Source organism: Tachypleus tridentatus, chromosome 3, assembly GCF_004210375.1.
Source record: "Tachypleus tridentatus isolate NWPU-2018 chromosome 3, ASM421037v1, whole genome shotgun sequence".
In the NCBI taxonomy this organism is placed as follows: domain Eukaryota; kingdom Metazoa; phylum Arthropoda; class Merostomata; order Xiphosura; family Limulidae; genus Tachypleus; species Tachypleus tridentatus.
The window spans coordinates 102,086,500-102,110,792 of record NC_134827.1 but is presented as its reverse complement, the minus strand read 5'-3'; the positions used below and the strand labels follow the sequence as shown (position 1 = coordinate 102,110,792).

General features: G+C 34.4%; 1 protein-coding gene and 1 long non-coding RNA gene across 11 annotated transcripts in view; one reads left to right on the top strand and one right to left on the bottom strand.

Annotated features, from left to right (window-relative positions):
- The first annotated feature begins 3,573 nt into the window (after positions 1-3,573).
- Positions 3,574-24,293, top strand: part of LOC143247629 (uncharacterized) — a 23,156-nt gene continuing 2,436 nt past the window's right edge. The window contains exons 1-2 of one of the 2 annotated variants that reach the window (XR_013026623.1): positions 3,574-4,063; positions 22,921-23,016. This is a non-coding gene — a long non-coding RNA (uncharacterized LOC143247629). The remainder of the gene's footprint in view (positions 4,064-22,920; positions 23,017-24,293) is intronic. The other variant, XR_013026622.1, reaches the window with a different exon arrangement.
- LOC143247627 (carboxyl-terminal PDZ ligand of neuronal nitric oxide synthase protein-like) overlaps positions 19,557-24,293 on the bottom strand; it is a 27,087-nt gene continuing 22,350 nt past the window's right edge. For all 9 annotated transcript variants that reach the window (XM_076495968.1, XM_076495972.1, XM_076495967.1 and 6 more), the window contains 2 exons: positions 23,767-23,895; positions 19,557-23,392 (listed from right to left, as the gene is read on the bottom strand). In XM_076495968.1, the coding sequence (XP_076352083.1) occupies positions 22,748-23,392; positions 23,767-23,895 (774 nt within the window). In that variant the 3' untranslated portion in view covers positions 19,557-22,747. The remainder of the gene's footprint in view (positions 23,393-23,766; positions 23,896-24,293) is intronic.

Genomic DNA, 24,293 nt, shown 5'->3' with positions numbered 1-24,293 from the left:
TTATGAGTCGAGTACCTTAACCACCTGGCCACTCGGCAGTCACTGGACTTGGAAAAGAGATTGTTTGTTTTGAGTGACTGGTATTCATAAGACTAATAGCTGCATATAGCTTCCACAATATCAGTGAAGAGATTACAGCTTTAAAAGGGTAAAATCTGAGTTTGGATTTTATGTGGTGACTATAGTGTGAATTACTTATTTTGTAACTTTGTACTAACGACAAACAAACATTTTAAAGTTAATAAACAGACAAGTAGACTTTATTTTGTTGACTTTATATGGTTATTACAGTGACTCCTATGATGTATATCACACATTGCATAAAAGGATGAATAACCACCATTTGTAATACAAGAACTGCGACATTATTTTCTATCAGTTTTTGCATTCTGTATCTAAAATACAGTAAATTCTAGTTATCCTTAAACCGTTTTGTGTGATATTCACGCGTTTGTAAATTTCATTTATTGATTCTGTTTTCTTTTCTAAAATCCTTGAATGTTCTCAGTCATTGCTTGAAATAGTCAAGAGTGAAAGTTCGAGGTTATCAAAGAGATGGACATTGCAAAGATTCTAACAGACAGCACAACAAAGTTGGACTTTGTAAAACCATATTAATATTTCGTATTTGAAATGGTTGTATGATATTTTAATTTAGATTTGTTTCAATTATGCGGGAAAATTTAATTATATTCTTCCACGTGGAGCATATTTTCAGATTGTGGTTAACTTGTTGGGTAGAGACAAGCCTTAAGAAAAGGAAGTTTGGTAAATATGTAATGAAAACTTTAGATCCAGAAATAAACTAAGTTGAAAATACAAAGTTATTTGGTTCATTGTGGTCATCCACCAAGTGCTTAAAAGTGACGAATTAATTGTAACTATTCTAACTTATGAACTCATGAAAACTCATTAATAGCGTACGTCACTGAAAAGTAATTTTAAAATGATGCATATTTTCTTCAGATGGAAGAGAATGTTAGTTATATTTTATGATTAGAGGCGAATAGTTTCCCTCTCACATTTTGTTTATTAGATACTTTCACAATAAACAAGTCCAACTCCCTCTCCGTCTTGACCCTAAATTGCGGCCATGACTGTAAGTGTTATTAGCCCTTTTTTATTTGTTGCTGTAGTCATAATTATTAAAACAAACATTAAAATTATTCTCTTAGCATGATTATAATTAATTTACTTGGCATAAACATTAGGCTTATTATGTTATATAACGCCTCCGTTTCTTTAGGGATTTTCACGAAATAAATGATTGTAGAGGGTGTTCAGAAAGTCACTGTACACTTATATATTTATTAACAGACATGTTTTAATATAGAATACAGGAGGTAAATATGAATGACAATTATAAACAATGTTGAAAGTGACCCCCGTTGGCATCAATACAGGCCTGGATCCTTCTTATTTTGTTTCTAAACACCGCTATCAGTTACTGGCTTGAAATAGACTGAATAAAATATGATTACAAAACTGCACAGTGACTTTCCGAATATCCTGTACCATAACAGTATTCCAATCACACCATGTTCGTCTTATCCATTGTTGGGCCTGGCATGGCCTAGCGCGTTGAGACGTGCGCTTCGTAATCTGAGGGTCGCGAGTTCGCGCCCGAGTCGCGCCAAACATGCTCGCCCTCCCAGCCGTGGGGGCGTTATAATGTGACGGTCAATCCCACTATTCGTTGGTAAAAGAGTAGCCCAAGAGTTGGCGGTGGGTGGTGATGACTAGCTGCCTTCCCTCTAGTCTTACACTGCTAAATTAGGGACGGCTAGCACAGATAGCCCTCGAGTAGCTTTGTGCGAAATTCCAAAACCAAACCTTATCCATTGTTGACTATGCGTTTTGCTCAGTCCTAGGTTCACCACGTGGGACACAACAGACACACTAGTGGTTAAAACACAGTTTACGATCAATTTATTTGTAATCACACAATAGCATTAAGCCTATTATATTATTTTTAATGCTGTGTTCTAGATCTAATTCCTTAGCGATTGTCAAGAGTTAGATTCTTTCATTGCCTTTTTCTCAACTGATCAACGTGAAGATATGTTTGTCGATAGAGGGTGCATGTTATAGGTGTTGTGATTTTCGCCAATACATCAGTCATTTAGACTTCGAACACATGCACGGGCCAACACAATATTTTCACAATATATTAACTGTCAATGTAATTGATAAAAAAACAAATTATACGTAAAAACGTATGTGATAGGTAGTACACGTGTTCAGAGCGTACGGGCAATAAATACTATCACGGATGATGAAAGCTCAGAAACTATGACATCTAATATTCATATTCTTTTTTTGTATAAACATTCAAAAGCAGACGTAACTTAGACATGGAAAACGATATCATTCCACTAACACACACAGGGCTTCTGGACACTTTCAAGATCATTCCTCCGGAGCAGTAGTTGTGATGACACTAGCGACTCTTTTGCTAGTAAGAGAAATAATGCAATTTCATGCAGAGGGCGAGAAGGCCCAAGGTTGATTTGACCGAACGAGGTGAGAAAATATGAGTCACATGGTCAAACGTTACAACCGGGATCTCAGGGTCACTTTAGGGTCCTGGAAGCTCTTGGATTACGGATTAAAATTTGTGCACATTCTGCATAAATTAGGAGAGTTACATTCGATGCATTTTTATTGGAACGAATTGTAAAATGGAAAGCTCTTTTACCCCTTTCGCCCGCTTCTTACGCCAGTAAGATTTTACTTTAACACTAGAAAGGTTAACAAATAATGTTTTTGTAGTTGTTACATTTCAGACTTATCAAACATGTTTCAGTGTGTGAAGTTCATAGCATGGCCAAAAGCAGCCCTCATGGAGATATATTTTTTTAGTGTTTGTACCGCACACTGAAAGTGTATCTCAGAACGAAAGGTCGAAGCTTTGTTCTCCGCTTTATTGGTAAAAATGTTAGCACCCATACCAGCCATTCTGAGATATATTTTTACATCAAGACGCACATTGAAAGGTTTCGACGTATTTAAATAATTAGCCGACGTACCAGTTTAACGTAAGGGAAGACGTAGAGTCTGCTGGATAATGATGTATGGGAGAGATCCGAGCACAAATCTCTCATATCACTCACCCAGGGTCCCTCAGTGTATGGATCAATGGTAGGTTTAAGGTATAACAATACTGAAATACGGTCTTCGACTCCTAGCGTTTAACAGAATGCAGATACATTGTGTAGCTTTGCGTTGAATGGGCTACTTGTACACTGTCCATCATGAGTATCGAAACCTGGTTACTAGCGTTGAAATTTGCAGGCATGCCACTGTGACACAATAACTATCCAAAGAATTATACTGATGCTTTGCACTGATTCTTTAAACAAAAAGATTGTTAAAAAGAGGTATTAGAGTAAGGTTATTATTTTATAATTATGTATTCTAAATAAATCAAACACAATAACTTATGGGATATAGTGGCTTCTTTGATTAAAATGTATTTGTCCTCAGGTTTTATGCAATGAAATATTGTTTTGTTGATTTTCTACTTTGAATAATAAGATATTATCGAATCTGATGATGAAATGAAGAGTATACGCATACATTTAATAAAAGGTAAGGTAAAGATACTCTGGACATTTTACGCAAGATGCAGATAAGAAAACAAAACAAAATCCTTTCCTGTTTTCGAATTTGTTTCTAGGATTTGTTTTAATTCCGTTATTCGAATATTGGATCCCCCTAGAGACATGATTTGCAGAAATTTTCTTTGTTTTTGGTTTTTGTAGTATATCGTTCTATAGTATTATAAATATATTTAATTCTAATAAGACTGAACAAAGTACTTTTAGATCATATATTACGTTATTTGAAGAAGAGAAATCATCCGTAATGGTTTGACTTCAAATAACGTTTCAGCTGGACGAAGTAATTGTAGTAGCCCATTAAATACTTCGTAGCACTGTCAGCAGTACTGTCTCTAGGTTATGCTACATTAGGGTTAACTTCAGATTAATGTCATATTGTAGTATTACAGTAAGCAGTGTCACGACGGTTCGTAGAAGAAAGGAGATGTTGAAACACGAACGTAAGCAAAACTTATGTTAATTTAGATATTGTTTTCTGTTTTTTTTAGTTAGCATTATATGGTTTTGTTGGTGCAGTGTTTGGCAGGTAAGTAAGAGCGCCATTTTCAGATTTCAGTAGCCTGAAAAGTGACATTTAACAAATGTTTAAAATTATTGTCATATTGGTGGTTAAGGACCAGCTGGACATTTTTCGGTTTATAGAGGTTTAACTAAAAATTTTTATCTTGTGAGCATTTGCTCTGATTGCTTTATACATAATTTAACGTAAGTTGTTCAAACATGCGTTTTCTACAGCATATATTGAGTAGAAGGGAGAACACGTTTCACAGTCCTACCAAAAACGGCTTCTTTTAGTTAATTAAATTTTATATTTGAACTTTTAAAATAACTTGACAGACTATAACAAGCAAGAAGGGACCGTGGAGGACTTTGTTACTACTTTTGTAAGCCTTTAGTTTTTCTATTTATTGTCTCGAGATAGCTCAGAATTAGTATAAACGTTACAATCAATGATATTAGTTAAATATTTGCTCTTCACGAATCTTACAAGATGTGAAGTAGAAGGGAGGAGGTATAGCAGTCAGATTGAGAAAATTTGTAGAAATGGCAAAGTAGCTGCATCACTTTTTGTTCAAAGTAGTCCTTTTCACAGTGGAGATGTGGTCAAGATTTTTACTGTCTTAACTTAGTTCATTTAATGCTTTAAATTTAATAATAATTTTGAAATTTGCTTCTGTGGAAATCTGTATTCTAAATAAAGAAGTAAGAAATATCCTAAAGAAAACATTTAAATTATGAAATACTTCTCCCATTCAGGCTTAAGTGATTATTCTAACCCTGGTTTAAACTGGAAGTTAAATGGTGTGAATCAGGAAAGAGCTGATAAACAGTAGCAGTGTTTTATTTTCCATATTGTAGGTGAATGTTTTACTACTGTATATTGTGATTATTATGGGAACAAGCCAAAATGCTGAAAATTTTATTTACTGTCAGTGACTTGTAGAATTTTAGTTGTGTTGTGAGTTTGCTAAAATCAACTATTTACAGTAGCTACCGAAGTAATAATACAGGTTTATTCTATAGAATATTTAAAGTTTTCAACATAGGAGAAAAACTTAATATGAATTTAGTTTACTTTTTGATCACTAAGTTAGCATGCTAAATTTGTTTTGGATCAGTCAACTATTTCAGGAGGAAGCGTGTCCACAGACCAACAGATAGGTTTCTTCAATATTGAATAGTTACTACACCAGTATAGTGTATATGTAAAGAATGCTTGTACCTTAATTGTTATACTCAGCTGTGCTGAGTGGTCTGAAGCAGAGTTGGATGAAACAACTTATTTAGAAGAAAGCAGTAGTTAACAGTGACTTTCTGAAAGTTAGAAACTGTACTGTTAGGGTTAAAAGTGATGAATATCATTGTAACTAGTCTATTCTGTTGAGCAGCAATGTTTGGCCCTTGGTCTGTCTAGATGAGGAATTATTGGAAGGAAGGTAAAAAGGTCAGGGAAAGAGGTTACAGTTATAAGTGATTCTTTGACTAAGTATGTGATAGGAAGTCTGAAGTAAATGGTGAAAAGAGGAAAAGATTGTTATTTAGGGGCAAGGGTGGAAGATATAACTGATAGAGGAAGAGATATGCTGAAGGGAGCTAGTAATTGATGTTTTTGTTGTACATGTAGGGGTTAATGGAATAGGGAAAGGTAGGTCAGAGGAGCTAATTGATGGGTTTAAGAGGCTCATAAAGGCATGTAAAGGTTATAACTTAATTGTGTAAGTGATACTGTTGAGAATTGCGTGGTTGAAATTATAAGTAGATGAACAAGGCTGAATGCTAGGCTTAGGTTGATATGTAAAAATGAGCAAATTGGTTGGTTGAACTTGGGATTAGTTTAATGGAAGAAGGGAGCTATTTGGAATGGATGGTTCATATTTGAATAGTGTAGGGGCTGACAGACATATTGATCAGGAAATATTAGAGTGAAACCATGAGGGAGAAAGGTTTTTTAGAAACTCTTCAAGATGGTTTTCTTCACTAATTGGTCAAGGAAGGTACTAGAAATAATGTTATTTTTTATGTATTGTTAGATGTAAGTGAAGTTTTAAATTAGGACTAGACAGTGATTAGGGCCAAGATAAAAATTAAATTTAGAAAAAAAGAAAAGAAAATTACAAGGTAGAGAAAAGTTAGGTATACAAGTAGTTAAAAGGTAAGCTTAATTGTTACTGTTGTAATGGTAGAAGTATAAGAGAAAGAATAAACAAACTTTAGGACACTGTGAGGAATGGAGGAGTTTCATATAATGGGACATGGTTAAGTGCAGATGATTTTGATGACAAATTTCTGTGAAGTTTAGTGTTACAGGTTATGTAATAGGATAATGCTAAAGAAGGGCATGGAAGTGTTTTTATGTACAATGTGAGTTACATCCTGTTGAAGTTGAGGATTTTAAAGATAATAGTAAGGAGACTGAAGCCATTTGGGTTTCTATTGGTGGACATAAAGGGAAAAAGCTTCAAGTGAGAATTTGTTAGTGACCACCAAATAATACTGATGAAATTGGTAAGAAACCTTACAATAAGATTAATATTTCAGCTGTTAATGAGGTAATAATTATGTATTTTAATTATAAACATATTGATTATGAAATGCTAGAATCAAACAGTGAGGGAGGAAGGCTTTTAGAAACTCAAGATGGTTTTCTTCACCAGTTGGTCAAGGAAGGTATTAGAAATGTTATTTTTGATATATTGTTCTCTTCAACTTTAGAAATTGCTGAGAGGATGGAAATTGAGAAACATCTGGGCACATGTGATTATTGCTCTGTTAGGTTTGTTTTTCTGTATGTAGAATGAGGAATAATAGTGTTTTGGTTAAAAATAAAAAAGGCAAATGTTTAAGGTATGTGACTAGAATTATGTCATGAGGTAGCTGAGTTACTTGGAGACACTGATTATGTGTCAAACATATTCTAAGATAATGTTTTAAATATTCAAGAAAACATTTCTTATACAAAGACAAGTGTGACTGCAAGTGAAAATCCAGGTTAGCCAACAAATGGAAATAGATAAAATTAAAGAAAAGGATAATTAATTTAAATTGACTGGTATGATGGGAAACTTAGAATATTGTAGAATATCAAGGAAGTTACTGAAACAGGAACTGAAACATTGAAAAGGTTGGCTGAAAATGTAAAAATTAACAGTAAGAATTTTTTAAAAATACATTTGAGGGTAAGCAATGTGTTAGAATGGGGGGTGTGATCCTTGAGGAATAATTATGGAAAGCTAGTATCTAATGATTATGAGATGGCTAGGTTGTTAAATTTTGGTTTTTTAACAAAAGTTTAAGTGGTATTCCACATACTGAATAGTTGGTAGATAAAAGCAAGTTTGAACAACATGATCACATTTATCCTGAGCTGGTTAAGAAAAACTGGAAAGTAAGAATGATAAGGCCCATGGGCTAGGTAGCATATCCCACAGGGTTTTGAAAGAAGTTAAGAACTGGATATGTGAGCCATGTGTTACTCTTAGTCATACGTCAGTTATGGTAAAATGTTTGGAAAATCTGTTGAAAATGCTTTGCAAAATCATTCAACAAAGTGTAGGATTTTACCGTATAATCCACATGGTTTCACTTAGAAAAGTTCTTGCCTTACAAATCATTTAAAATTATATGAAAAGGTTACTGCTTATGGAGTTGAGGGTAAGAGTAAAGATTTGATATATCTAGAATTCAGAAAGTATTGGACAAGGTGCCACATGAAAGGCTCCTAAAAATTCTCTGCAGGCATGAAGGATGGGTTAGCAAATTGAATGGATGAGAGAAAAGAGAGGGCAGTTAGAAATGGAGTTCAGTGAAACTGGATTAATCTTGCAAGTGAGATACCTCAGGGCTCAGTTTTAGTACCATTGTTGTTGTTTATTTACATTAATGACACATGTGAAGGAATAGTCAATAAATTACTGATGACATCAAGGTCTTTGGAATTGCTGGTTGTGAAAAGGATGCTGCTGATTTACAAAAGGGTTTAGATCATTTAGTGAATTTGGTAAATAAACTGTAGATGGGTTTTAATTATAATAAATGTAAGGTTATGCATGTGGGTTATCATAATTTATAATTTGGATGTGAATAACCTTAACAGTGTTATGAAGGAAAAGGATCTTGGTGTCATAGTGGATTAGTCTCTAAAACAGTCCAAGCAGTGTGTTGTTGCTAGTGGCAGGATTTTAGGTTGTATCTAAAGAAATATTGAATTCAAGTCTAATGAGGTTATAATTTCATTGTACTGATTACTGGTTAGGTCACATTTGGAATACTGTGTTCAGTCTTAGGCTTTTTACATTAGGGAAGATATTGAATTGTTGGGTAGGGTTTAGAGAAGGGTTACTAGAATGATGCCTGGGATGGAAGGATTGTCATGTGAGGAGAGGTTTAGATTTTTGAAATTATTCTCTCTTGAAAAAGGAAGAGTTAGAAGGGGGGATCTGATTGATATTTTTAAGATTATTAAGGATATTGATAAATGTGATTGTATCATCTCTTTTTATACTTGAGAACAGTGGGACTAGGAAACGTACATAAATTTTGACAAGGAAGGAATCCCTTTCAGCTAAGATAGGTTTTTCAAAATGTAATAGGATGACTTGTTTCTGGAACAAATTGCTTTTAGATGTTATGGAGGCAGTAAATTTAAGTGAGTTTAGGAAACAGCTTGATAACTATATGAATGATAATGGATGGCTTTGAGGTGTCTTTAATAGTTTATAGGGTAGGACAGCTAAGATATACTAATAGGTCCTTTGCTTTAAACATTAATACATATGGTGTGTACATGAACATCTGTACCCAACTTTCTATGTTCAGTTTTGCCACCTCTTTGCTCAATAGAGCAAGATAAAACCAACTATGAATAAGAATGCAGAACTGAAGTACTTACAAAAAATATAGGCACTAGTTACATGTTCTACGGGGTTATAAGGATCTTCACCTTTTGACAGACAACATAACATAGGCCAGAGAATCTAAAATCTTTATTTCAAAATACTTGTACATCACAACTTTGAATTCCTGCTATCTGGAAGCTAATACTTTGAATTTTTAAACTTCCAGAATATTAAGTTATCAGTGATAACTGATCTTAAAGATTAAATCCAGGGAGAATTTTTAAGTTGTTTATTTCTTTTCTTATTTGATACTGACAAGTTTATATTTTAAATTTGATAATAACATGCGAAAACTATTTTGTCCTCCAGACTCTTTATACACCCACCCTAGTAGAAACAGTAACAAATCTAACTTTTTACTTTTTGAGTAAATTATTAATTTCTCTTTTAAACTGTGGTAAAATTCAGGTCTCTACTACTGTCTATAGAAACATTCTGTAAGCTAATAACCCTTTTGAAAAGTGAAACAGTCCTTTCAAAGTCTTGAACTTGTGTTCTCTAAACATCTTCAGGATATAGCACAAAGAAACCAGAAGCTTTTGTCCTACAAATCGCTTTAACCTTATAACCTTCAGTGACAGGAAGGTCACTTCTTTTTCTGAGAGATCATAATCTTTCATAAGTCACACAACCCTTCCATCCCAAGAACTTTCCTCAAACTCTTTTAGTAAGCCAACATCATTTATGAGTTAAGGATCCCAAAACAACATACACTGTTCCAAGCTTGATATATTATAATGGAATTCTGTGGTACTGATATACTAATTTATGATTTTTTTTGTTATTTAACTGTATATGTAAAACCTAAACAGAATTTCATTTCTTATCTGCCATGTGCAAAAGTATAAAAGGCTTAGCAACCTATGTCCATCAGCAACTGAGTACAAAAGTTACAGCTCTTAGATATAATTGTTTGCTTTACATATTTATTTACTGTTCTATATTTTAAGAAAAACAGTTTAATAACTTATTTCTATGTAGTAATAATCTATATGGATATACAGTGTATAATAATTGAAATGTGACTGTATATTACAAAATAGTACTCCAGTAAAGTACAGCCAAGTCAGGGTCACTTTGTATAGACCAAAGGTCAGTTTGATATTATTGGACATGTTAACATGAGTGGACATGCACTGTGTTAATGCAAGTTCTGTAATATTAGCCAGACATGACTGGAAGGTGAATATAATAAATATATATATAATAATTATAAGTAATGTTATGAAATTTAATCTATTTAGACTAAACATTTGTATTTTGATGTTACAATCAGTAGAATGAAAAAAAAAAGGATAATTTATTTGTTCATTTGTTATGGTTATGAGGTTGGTCAAATTGACAGATCCCCTGCATAGTTAAGGTAGAGAAAATAACAGACAAAATATGGTCTTGCTGAGAAGAAACTTTCAAGATATATTTGGCTCTAAAGATTACACAAATAATATTTGAAATTTTTAGGATTAAGAATAGTTTTTTAATCATAAGATGAAAACTGCTTTGCACTCAGACTAGTAATAAAACAGATTCAATATTTTCATGAACAAATCTTTAGGAAAAATACTTCATTAAAATGTCTCAATTAATAACATCTATTTGGCATTTTCACCCAGCCATCCTGCAATCAACCTTAAGGGTTTTTTTTACAACCCCCACTGCTGTGATTTTTTAACTAATTTTCCTATGGCACCTTATTACGAGCTTTTGAGAATCTAAGTGTAGTAAGTCTATCATTTTCATCATCCATGTAGTATGTACACACTTGAGAGAGAATAGTTGAGATATCAATAAGGAAGTATTTCCTTGTATTTCACTAGATGATTTTGAAAAGCTTCCTTTATCAAATTCTCTTTAATATTTTCTACTACAGACTAACTGGTCTAATTATCATGACAACTCTTCACCCGCATTTAAATACAGTGTAAAATTGCAGTTTTCCAATCCTTGGGTACTAACCTTCTATAGATATACTATCTCACAGATCTGATCTTTGACTTTGGTAAAAACTGGTAAAAACAATGTCTGATCTTGGTTCTTTATCTGTTATTAATTGCTCACTCTTTACTTTTACGATACAGAGATTATGTATGTGATTCAGGTCAATTTCAGTACTTTCAGTTGAATGCTCAGGTTTATGGAATATTGGTGAAAGAAGAAAAGGAAACATTTTAAAGCTAAGCCTCATTCACATAGCATAATAATAACAAGGAACCACTTGTTGTCTTTCAGTGTTGTCTTTCTCTTGATGAAAATAAAAACTTAAACCCATCTTTTATCTTTCTAGAAATCATCAATTTTTCTCTTAAATTCTAAAAAGGATACAGCACCTCGTCCTCCCACCACAATAAAAGCAGGATTGTAAGGTGCGACCTTATATTCCAAATCCTGTATGATGTTTTCATTGTCAACGATTTGGTCATTCAAAACAATCTTGCCGTGGTTCCTTAACCTGTGCCTGTTGTGATGGTAAAAACCATAATGCCACCAAATGCCAACTCAAACCACATTGTATAAACTGTAATGGTATGCATCCTTCTTATTTTACCTCTTACCCTATATGGGTAGAAGAAAAAGTACATCATCACAAGACAGTTAACAATCTCATTTACACAGAGGCTCAAATTATTATTACCTATTCCAACCAGAACTTATGCTGCTTTAACCCATTCTACTATTACAGTAGGAGTCCAAACAGACCTTACTCTATCCCCTACACAGTCTTCACCAGCAAATCTTAATAAAACACTTCCCAAAATCAACACAGTTCACTAATCTGTGTTTCATTCCATTTCTGTCCTGACCACACCTTCCAGTCATTGCTGAACTTCACCTTCTTCAAGTCAAGATATTTCCATGGGGTCTCCTTCTCTTGATACCCCAATACTTGAACAAACCACTTGTCCGCACCCTCAATCATTAATACATGTACCGATAAATTCAGACCTGACCATTCGAGCTAGAGCAGGATCCATAGAGGGCGATAGACCCACATCCAATAAAAAAAAAAAAAAAAGTGGTCATAAGCAGAAAGACTCTTTACTGTGTTTTCCTCTGAAATAATTACACATGGCCACACTTATCCAATGGAATTGTCTAGGTTTCCAGTCAAATGTGACTTACATCAAAGATCTGATTTATTTTTATCATCCCCTATGTCTTTCTTTGCAGGAAACATTTCTACAGCCTACAAATTCAGTTACTATTCGACACTATTCATTACAACGGAACGACAGGCTATGTGTAGGACGGGAACATGGGGAAGTTGCATTGCTGGTTGATCAGCATGTGCTCACCTGGTCCCTGTCATTGACCACATCCTAGGAGACTGTAGCCATCCGTGTCTCCTTGGGTTGTACCATCACTATTGCTCTCTATACCTTACACCTGAAATGCATTATAATCACTCAAACCTTGATACCCTCATTGAGTAACTGCCAACCCCCTTTTTAATCTTATGAAATTTCAATGAACATAATCCTCTCTGGGGTGGCTCCTGTATTGATACGAGAGGGTGCGCCATAGAGCATATGCTTCTGAACCACAACCTGGCTCTCACACACATTTTCATGCACTTAGTCAGTCATTTACAGCTATAGATCTTTCTGTCTGTTCCCCTTTGCTACTCTCTCTCTTTTTCTGGGAGGTTGACATCAATCAAAGAGGTAGTGATCATTTTCACATCATATTATGAGAGATTGGCCGTGATAAGTACCACCCGACCCATATACCTAGGTGGAAGTTGGTCCAGGCCAACTGGCCTTCTTTCACTAGTCTCTCAGAACTTGATCCTGCCATCTTATGTAAATCATCCATAGATGATTGTATAGCAGCAGTAACCAACCGTATTATTCAAGCCTAAAACCTCGACATGTTCCCCATGGTATCCCTGCCCTTGGTGGAATTCTGCTTGTTCTATAACATGAAAAACTTAGAAATGTTCTTGGGATAAATTTCGAAGATACCCCACACTCTCAAACTGCATTACATTGCAACAAGCCCATGCACACACTCGGCAAGTTAGATATCGAAGCCAGAAGGAATCTTGGATTAAATACACCTCCAGCATTTCTTCAACAACCAGCACAAAAGTTGTGTTATAAGATCTGGAGGGTGAGTGAAATATATATCTGACCTCCTCTCTATCTTAATATCTGATGGCCATGATGTTGCAGATGCACAGAGCATTGCCAATACTCTTGGAGACTTCTTTTGTTGTGCATGTAGCTCTTCAAACTTATCCCCTTTCTTTTTAGCTATTAAAACACAGGCAGAGCATCTGCCTCTTTCCTTTTCAACTGACCATTCCTATGACTACAATTGCCCTCTTACACTGATGGAACTCAAGCTTGCAATTCATCGGCCTGGCAATACATCAGTCGGATCTGATAATATACATTATGAAATGTTATGCCACCTTTCCCAGAACTCTTACTATTCTCATAGCTGTCTGTAATTGGATATGGCAGGAAAATGTCTATCCTGATGCTTGGCAACAAGCTATCATACTCTCTATTCTGAAACCTGGGAAGAATCTAAAGATTCCTTCAAATTACCATCCAATTGCTTTGACAAGTTGTCTCAGTAAGATCTTAGAGGAGATAATCAATGCTTGCTTCTTTTGGTTTCTTGAATCAAACAATCTCCTCTCATCTACTCAGTGTGGGTACCGAAGACAACATTCTATAATAAACCACTTAATTTGCCTTGAAACATCAATCAGAGAAGCCTTTTTAAGGCGACAATATCTTGTTATTGTTTTTTTCAATTTAGAAAAAGCTTATAATACAACATGGAGATATGGCATCCACTCATATGGTTTGCATGGCAACTTGCCACTTTTCATCAAGCAATTCTTAATGAAGTGCCAATTCCAAGTCCATGTGGGCTCAACACTTTCTCATTTTTTTCCCACAGGAACTTGGAGTCCCTCAGGGCTGTATTCTGAGTGTCACACTTTTCATTATAAAGATTAATGCCATCAGTGAACAGCTCCACCCCTACAGTTGCAAACGGTCTTTTTGTTGATGACTTTCACATCTTACATCAGTCGTCAAATGTGAGGTTTGTTGAACGGCAACTACAAACTGCAATCAATCAGATACTGAAGTGGACCACGGCAAATTGTTTTCAATTTTCACTCTAAAACCATTTGTATACATTTCTGCCATGAACAGGGAATCCACCCAGATCCAGAACTCCGTCTTGATGATGATGTACTTCCTGTCTTCCCTGAGGCAAAGTTCTTAGGTCTTATATTTAATTGTAAATTAAATTTTATATCGCACATCAATCAACTTCATATCAAATGTCTGAAAGCATTGAACATTCTCTGTGTCCTCTCTTCTACTTTTTGGGGAGCAGATCGATACTCCATGCTCAAAATTTATCGTGCCCTGGTCTGATTCAAACTTGACTATGGGTCTTTGGTTTATGGTTCTTCCAGATCTTCAGCACTGAAAATGTTGGATCCTGTCCATCACCAGGGGCTTCGGATTTGCATTGGTGCTTTTCGTACTTCTCCCGTGCAAAGTCTGTATGTGGAATCTCATGAACCCCCTTTGTATATTTGCCATTTGCAACTGTCTCTAATGTATGCTTCCAAACTTTGATCCTTACCACAGCATCCTACCTGGAGTTGTGTTTTCCAACCACAGTGGACCACACTTTTTAATAACAGAAAATCTGCTGTTGTTCCTTTTAGTCTCCATATCCAGGCACAATTAGAAGAATTGGATTTATCCTTGAATAACATTGCAGTTTCTTCAAATCAGCCTATTCCACCATGGCGAATAACTGTCCCCAATTGTAACCTATCTTTGAGTCATCTGAGGAAAGCAGATACACCTGATTGGAAATATCGCATTTTCTTTGCTTAACATCTTTCATATGATCCTTCCATTCCTATACATACAGATGGTTCCAAATCGGATGACTCAGTGTGCTCTGTCATGGTTTGTGACAGTTTGATTGTGACACACAGAATCCCCCCTACAGTTTCTGTTTTCACTGCCGAATTGTATGCCATCTCTCTTGCCCTAAATCATATTGAAGCAATGCAATATACAAATTGTACAATATATATACGGACTCACCCAGCTGTCTATTGGCCCTGGAATCATTCCATGATAGTCATCACCCTCTTCTCATCAATATCAAAAATAAACTGGCCCATCTTTCTCTCTCATCTGTCTCCATCCAATTCTATTGGATACCTGGTCATGTTGGTATTTGTGAGAATGAGCTGGTTGACAGAGCAGCAAAGTCTGTCTATTCTGGATCTATTGTCCCAGTACCCATTTCATACATGGACTATGGTCCAGTTATCAAATCCAGATTGTACACCAGATGGCAGGCAACCTGGAAAGAGCAACACAGTAACAAGCTTTTTCAAATCACACATTCTCTAGGTCTTTAGCTCTCTTGCTTCTGTAAGGATCGAAGAGAGGAGGTTGTTTTAGCAAGACTGCACATTGGTCACAGTTTTTCAACCCACCACTTCCTTTTATCTGGTACTGCTGCACCATTGTGTGGTCTATGTGGCACTCAGATCACAATCATTCACAATTTATCATCATGCTATTTTTATAACCTAGAACGATAACACCATTTTAAAGATATTTGTAAGGCAGGTTTCCCCTTGACTTTGGCCTATGTTATAGGTGATACTGCCCATCTCACTCATGTTTTTACATTTTTAAGAACCATTGGTCTTTTACACTTAATTTAAGGTTTTTTTTATCAGACTATATAGCTTTTTAGCATGATTTCTTTTACACATTTCAATTTTTATTTTGACTTGAACCCAGGATTGAAAAGGTGTATGTCTTGCTTTAGTCTTCCTGGCAGTTCCTAATTTTATATATTTTACTTTTTACGTTAATTGCCCTGTACTTATACTGTACCACATCTTGTCTGGCACAGATAGCCTTGTAGCTTTGTGTTCATAAACATTGAATACATACCTACCTACCATTCCAAAGGCCAACCACTTTGTTAGAAAAATGAAACTGTCTTTGCTGAAGATGTCTCCTGCCCTGGCAAAGTTTATATTTATGTCCTGTAGGCCTACTATTCTCATTGTTAAATGTGAAAAAAGATGATACATCAACACTATCAATTACGTTTTCAATCTTAAACACCTCAATCAAATCCCCTCTAACTCCAAGAGAAATCAATTTGAAAGATTGGTTGTCTTCATAAGACAACTCCTCCAACCCTGGCACCTTTTCCAACAGTTCAATGTCTTTCCTAAGGAAAGAAGCCTAAGACTTAACACAATACTCCACAGTATACGAACCAGTGAACTATAAAATCAGATTATAACCTCTTTAGACTTGTATTCAGTATTTCTGTAGACACAACCTCCAATCGTATTTGCTCTACCACAAGCAACAATACACTGCTTGGATGATTTTAGAGACTGATCCACTAGTACACCAATTTCCCTTTCCTTCATAACATTGTTAAGGTTATTCCCATCCAAATTATGAAAACCTGCATGCAGTATATTGCATTTATTATAATTCAAATCAGCCTGCCAATTTGATCAACCCACTAACTCATCTAAATCTTTTTGTGTATCAGCATCACTAATATCATCAGCAGATTTAAATAATTCATAAATTATTCCTTCATTTATTTAATTAATGTAAATCCAAAAATCCTAAGACTGAGCTTTGAGGTACTCTACTTGTGACATTACTCCAGTTTGACTGAACTCTATTTCTAACAACCCCCTACTTTTTACCATCCAGCCACTTATCTCCCACACCTATAAAGGTAATTGTATTACAAGCCTTTTATGTGGTACTTTGTCAAATGGTTTCTGGAAATCCAGATATATCAAATCTACACCCTTTCCTTTATCTTCATAAAAAGTAACCTTTTTAAAGAATGTTAAAAGGTTTGTAAGACAAGAATTTCTCCCAAGTGAATCCATGTTGGCTATCCAATCAAACATGAACTTTGTTGAATGACTTTGCAAAGCATCTTTTAACAGATTTTCCAAAACCTTTCTTACAACTGACCTAAGACTAATGGGTCTGTAATTACTGGGACAATTTTCATCAACTTCCTTGAAAAGAGGGGTTACATTAGCTGAAGTCTTATCCTCTGGTTGGTACCTGCCCATTATTTAAGGATTGACAAAAAAAAAACACAACATAGTAAATGCCTCACATATCCATTCTTTAACCTTCAAAATCCTTGGGGAAATATTGTGTTTTTTTTAACACATCCTAAAAAGTGAATTTGACATCAAACTCTAATGAAATGTCTTATTTTTGAAATTTTCAATGCACTTATAACTGCAAATAAGTTTATCGTTGAAAATAAGTTTAATTTATGAATTAGATAAGTACATAAACAATTCTGTGATTGCATCAGGTAGGTACAAACAGGAATTCCAAATGACACATCATACAATAAAATTGGATAGAAATGTACCTTCAATATCCGTAAATATTTAAGATGCTGTAATGTTTTACACACCTCATTCATGATATATTATATATATTACAGAAAATTGTCATGGCCTAATTTTGAATGTTTGTTTTTTGTTTGGTGAAAACAAAAACAGTTCTTGAAAGGCATACTTATTCATATTCAAGCAGGTTATTTTGTATTAACATTTCATGCTAATTCACTTACTGGATTGAAACAAGTTACATGATTACTTGAAACTGTAATTCACATGGTTGAGATTGAATTTAGTTTAGTAGGATTACTTTGAATTAAATGTATACTGATCACAAAAGAAAATGCTTGATAGAACTCCAATACAAGTATGAAAAAGACATGGATACATTGGGAGGGAGGGATTAAATGTATTTAATATGGCAAACTTCTGTTAAAGATGCGCATTAGTTGAAAGTGACACATGATCAGTTGCATAAGTATGTCCCCATAATTGTGGAGAGGCCAGAAACCATCAGGATCATGAGTACAATTATAGGGGAACCAATTACTTATGTAAGAGACTTCTATAGTTACACTGTTAAACATGATGAATAACATTAAACAGTAAAGCTAGCTTATGAAATAGATTCCATTGGTCATACATAATTAATAATCATTCACTACTTTAGTGTTAAAGTAAGTCATTAACTTTGTTGTAAACCTTGTATAAACAGTCTCTTGCATTTGGCTACCTGAACAACATAAACACTGACCATTTTGGTACTTAAAATGTGAGTGAAAGAGATGTTAGCTTGATTTTATGAGGTATTGTTGTAACTAGTATTATTCTGCTCTCTCTCTCATGATTGGCTAAGTGTTTCATGTTTGAAACATTTTAAATGTTACCTTGAATGGTTAGTCAATAGTTTGTAACAGTGTTGCATGTTTTACATTGCAGGAGAACTTTGCAAAGTCTTTTTTACAGCATAATAAAAACCTGCTGATTCATTTAAGCCTATTTACAAACAATTTGCTCAGACATGTAAAATAAATGTAGATGTATAGCTCATGATGTCATTTACTCACAGATGATGAGTTGCAGAGATATTTAGATAACCAAGCTTTGCAGATGAATTTTTTGTTGTACAATGAAAACATGCTGATTCATTTAGGCCTAATTTATAAATGTTGCAAATCTAGCTGGTATTCCTGTAATATTTTATTTTGGAGTTTAAAAGTTGCACATGCATAATATAGTTATGATTGCAGTATTTTTTATTTTGCAAATTAAAAAACAGATCTTACAGAATGGCTGATTCTGAAAATGAGAACGGAAGCTTTACTGTTTATATGTTGTTGCAGGGGGTGTTGGCGTAACATAATGTGACATTGCTAATTATATATTAAAAAAGAGTGAAAACAGAAGGGTGGTAGAATAAAACAATTTATTGATAATTCTAGACAACAAATCAATTGGTACCCTTCTAACGGTTGTTATTTTGTTCATTATGCATTAGGTGTGGTAAACAGTGAGTTAAATGTCTTTGTATTAATGATATTCAGAAAGAAAGATTGTTACATGTTGGTAAGAATTAATTTTATTAGCAACCAAATGAAACATTTTGATCATATTATAATTCATAAACCTTGTTCAAGGTTTATGTAAACAAGAATTTTCTAAGGAAATTGGACTGTTTTGGAACAAATTGATTAAATATAATATCATAATATTGATTTAAAAGGACTAAAATCTTATGCTTTGTCCCTTTTGTATTTATATCAGTCAGTAGTGAGGATACATACACATTTTGTATCTCAAGACAGCTGGTATGGGTATTAAAACTTTCATTACAATAAAGCAAAGAATGTTTTGACCTTCTTAGGTCATGTTAAAGTAAACATCCTTCTCTACTGTAGTTTAATAAGTTTTAGTATCTCTTTCAGCCATCTTGAGCTACAATTTTGTTTCAAGTGGGTTTTTAGTCATCACGAGATGCATGTTTTCTTCACATAATGTTAGCGACACACTACCCTTTTAAGACTAACAGCAGATACTTACAGGAACATAGTTGTGTTATGTATATGCTTTATGATACACCATACATATGAAGTGTGCTATTACCAAGAATGCTTCAACATATTGTAGATAAATGAACTTTTATTTAGTGCCACACATACAAAAGAGAAATATTCCACAACAATAACTTTTTAGTAACATTGTATAAGATTTCATTATTGAATGTAATATTGTATGAAACTGTTAGTGGTGTTAACAGATGTATTAATACACAAAATGGTAGTAAGGGTTGGAACGTGAGTAGATTGGGCCTTGACATTTTGACTTTATTACACAGTCATCATCACAAGTTTAACATTTTATTTTGCTACAAAAATGAAGGAAAGTTTAATCATTTGAACTCGTAGTAACAATGTTCTTTTTATAAGGGAACACCACACTTATTTTCCTAGGACTCGAATGAAGCTTGTATATCAGTCTCAAGACAATATGATCAGTTAATGTGTTAAAAAGAATTTATTTTTGCTATTTTATTTGATATATTTAGTACCAAGAGTAGCCAATTTAACCCAATAAATCTGTTTTACACACATGACAACTACTTTTAACACTCAGTCTGTGAGTTGATGAGATGAAATTTGGAGGAGTGGTTGGACAGCAGAGGACTGTCAGTTTTTAGTAATGAAGTTACACTCCCTCTGTCTTAAGTAATGATTATCCTTGATGACAGGGTTTAAAGGTTTACCAGACTGTCCTTGTATAAAAGAGTAGAGAAGTTTCATTTTCAAGCAAGTAAACCTCGCTGAGCCATCTCTATATCGAGAACTCACGAACACCATGGAGGAAGTGGCTTTACAGAGCTGGGGAAGTTTGAATTGATTCTATACTTACGTCTCGTTACTACTGTGAATTCAGCTGTACTGGTGATCAATTCAAATAATGCAAAGAGTTCAAGTCTCTCTTGACAATTTTTAGAAGGAGGGAAAGCCTTGTTCAGTGATTGATCCACAGACTGAGTGTCAGTTAAGTAAACATTATAAAAGACGACAGAATTCAATATTTTTATCTCATCTACGTTCACATGGAAATTTCTTAGAGGGGAAGACAAACTTTCTACTGATGTATGTTCATAAGGTGTTACTGCCAGTAAACATGGACAAAAACATCCATAATGAGTAAATGCTCACTTTTAAGAAGTGACACTGGAACTAAACAGGTTTCTATTTCCTGCACTTGTTGACAATTAGTTCGTATATTAACTTCTTTTTTTGTTGTAAAGTAGTAATATTTACTTTACTAATATAACAACCAGGGCTAATTTCCTCATTTTACTACAAACCTAAATAAATAAATACTGTTACTAGCAGTTTAACTGAGCCAAGAATAATTATGAGAAACTGTAGTGGGGTTTGGTGGAATTGTGTACATCTTCCACGCAGCTAAAACACGTGGAAACAACTGTGAAAATTATACAGAAGGGAGATTCAGAGACTTCCTGTTTCATTACCACTTCAACTTTCTTGAAAAGTAACATTGTCAAAAAATGCTATAACCCTAAGAACTGAACTAACAACCAAAACTTGCAGAATTCAGTTGTTAAATTATGACAAATTTACTTCAAAAACTATCAAAAAATCTTTTCCACAGAAGCACAAAGAAATGAAAATCACAGTGCAATGTATAAAAATATTCTTGGTCAGAAATGTCATCTCTGCCTGTTTTAACAGATCTTTTGCTCTAACCAGCACACTGAGTGAAAAGAAAGTGTTATACTGTTGTTGTCACATAACCTAACACATGAATTTTAGTAAAACATGTACAACCATCAAAATTGAAATATAACACATTTTAGGGTAGACTAGAAACAACTGTATGGATATCAAAGTATATCTTTGCTGCCACTTCTCAGGGTAATGTACATTTATGGAAATAAAATATAGCTGCATTACAGATCTTACAATACATTCTGAAACTATTGTAATATCAGGAAGATTTTTCTTTCCAGTTATTTAACTGCCTGCATAATGATGATTCAAATTTATTAACTTTTGCAAGTTTGGAATTCCAAAGAAACGTCAACAATATTTACAGATTATACCACAATTTGAATATTGTCTTCAATCCTTGGGCACCTTACTTTAGGAAGGACATTTGTATTTATGAAAGGATTCAGAGAAAGGTTCCTAGGATGGAAGGACTGTGCTATGAGAAACATATTTCTCAAACTGTTTTCTTTTGATAAAGAATTTGGGATAGATTGGATTAAGTGTTTTAAGATTGCAGAGGGAATTGTTAGTGTTTGTGGATTATGGTTTTTCATATTTAACTCTGATAATTATAGAACTAGGAGATAGAAATATAAACTTTGCCAGGGTGGAGTCATCTTCAGCTTAGTTTTAATTTTCTAACAGAGTGGTTGACTTCCTAGGTTGTAGAGGCGGTAAATTTAAATGAGTTTAAGAAATAGCTTGATAAGGGTATGAATGATAACGCCTACAGTTTATTATTTATTTAATAGTTTTAGTTTGGCTTGAGGATGTGACAGCCAAGATGGAGTAGTAACAGGTCCTTGTTTTCCATAAACATTATATTGTGACAAACAAGCACATCAATAGGTAGGAATTTATTAGAGATAACCCAGTTACTTTTAGCTGGTTAATTCTAGGGAACTGTAACTGTTAATATATATTTAAAAGAACACACCACAGTGCCACTATCACAGATTCATCAGCATAAAACTGTTACCTAAAGAGTGATTCGGTGCACAGTAAGGGTTTTTTTGTAAGGTGGTATAAAACCAACAGAAGTATGACTTGTTTGTTGGGATAAGCCTGGTAGGTACTTGTATTTATTAGCTAATTTACAAGACCACAGTGCATGTTTATGTCCTCCAGCAAAGTAAAGTTTCTGTGGTTTGTTTTAACATGCTGAAGTAGATGAAACTATAAATTCATACATGATGAGTGGATTCTAGTAAGGTTCAACAAACTGTTTTGTATAATACAATACCATTGCAGGATATATAGATTATTGAAATGTTCTTGATCCTGAGAACCATTCTACATCTACTTAAATGAGAGTAAATAATTGAGCTGTACATATTCTAATGACTCTTGAAATAACATGGTGAGAAGGAAGGTTTTTGAAATTGGTTACTTCTAGTCTACCCTTTTATATATATTAAACAAAAGCACATTGGAAATACTGTACAATTTACAAAATTTTCACTATTTGGGAATTAGAAAATGTGATATGTAGATAATATCTCATTCTCTTGTACAATAAAATGTTGAATTCTAAACGTCAAGATAATGTCAGCTTTTGTGCAGCCCATGAGAAAACGTTACGGGACTTGTGGTACTAGAACTTACTCCAGTCTGTGTACGTCTTACTACTGACGCACTGCCAAGGTTTAGTTCCAACAAATCATCAGTAACTTGTGTAAGAAACGTCTCTTCACTATACGATAATTTATTCTTGTTTCCAGGAAGAAAGGAAGGTCCTGAGTTTGTTTGGAGTGGAGAATTCCATATGGAAGAATCTGAAAAGTACCCTTCATTAGTCAGCCGACCACCGAGATCAGGTGAAACTTTCTCCTTTTTCCTTGTAGAAGGTAGTGTTATGGTAGTGTTAGCACTGTTAATCCTGTCGGGGATCTTAGTAGTGCTAAATGAAACTACAGTAGATGAAGGGGACCGAGGCAGATCACTGAATGATGAAACAAAAGTGACACGGGATGGACTACTAGGTTGAGCGGGGCTAGTTGGAAGATCTGAAATTTTGTCCTGAGAATTATTCGATTTATACATTCCTGAGGGTAAAAAGGCTGCTGAAGTATAGGTGGGCTGTTGCTGCTTTGAGTTGCATGCTGGAGATGACCCGGCCGAAGAACTTTGACCTGCTTTCAATAAGAAGTCTTCTCCAATACTCAAACTACCAGAAGGGTTGTTGTCAGTTAACTGTTAAGAAAGAATTTATAGTTTAACAAGCAGCTCACAAATTATAATGTTAATTTAGTAAACATTCATATCCTTTGATACTAAATGTTTATATAGTGTAATTTTGTACATTTAGTGATAAGTTCACCCCCTAGTTTTAACACTGTTTGCAAATGGAGTATATTAGATGCAACATTGGTGGTTGTTAGGCTATACATAGTAGGACTGGCCATGACTAAAAGGGATTTGAAACCTCAATCTGCAGGGTTCTGAGTCATGTGTCTCAACCACCAAGTTGTGCCAGGACTAAATGCATCTTTGGAGGCACATAAAAAAAATACAAGATAATTTTGTTTTCCCCTTTAAATGGCATAAAGGAAAAAATATATAAAAACCTGAAGAGGGGAAGAGAGTTCACCCCAAACTGGATTTGATTTCCTTTCTAACTCTTGGATATGTTGTACTAATCTCTGAATGTGCTCCAGCAGTTCCTTGTTGTGGACCATTAATTGGTGGTTCTGGGACTGGAAAGAGGACATTATTAGGATTAGAAATGTGTGTTATACCACTTAACATTAAAGAAAACAAATATTTTTATTTGCACATCAGTACTAAGTTTACTAATGGTAGTGCTGCCACCTGCTTGATACTATGTAGGAATGGCTCAGATTGTTCATCAGAACAATAGTATGTTATGTTTCCTTTTCTAAGAACTGCAATGACCGAGTCAAGTTGTGGTCATGTCTAATATACTCATAGCAAAGATTTTGAATTACTGCTTATTCTTAAATAATAACTCAACAGTTTTAACTAGTAGTAATTAAAATATTATAATTCTTGTGTAAATGATATGACAATGGGAACCTTTATTGTATTTAGAACTGTACTGTCTAGGGATGATGTAAATGTCATTTCAATGCAT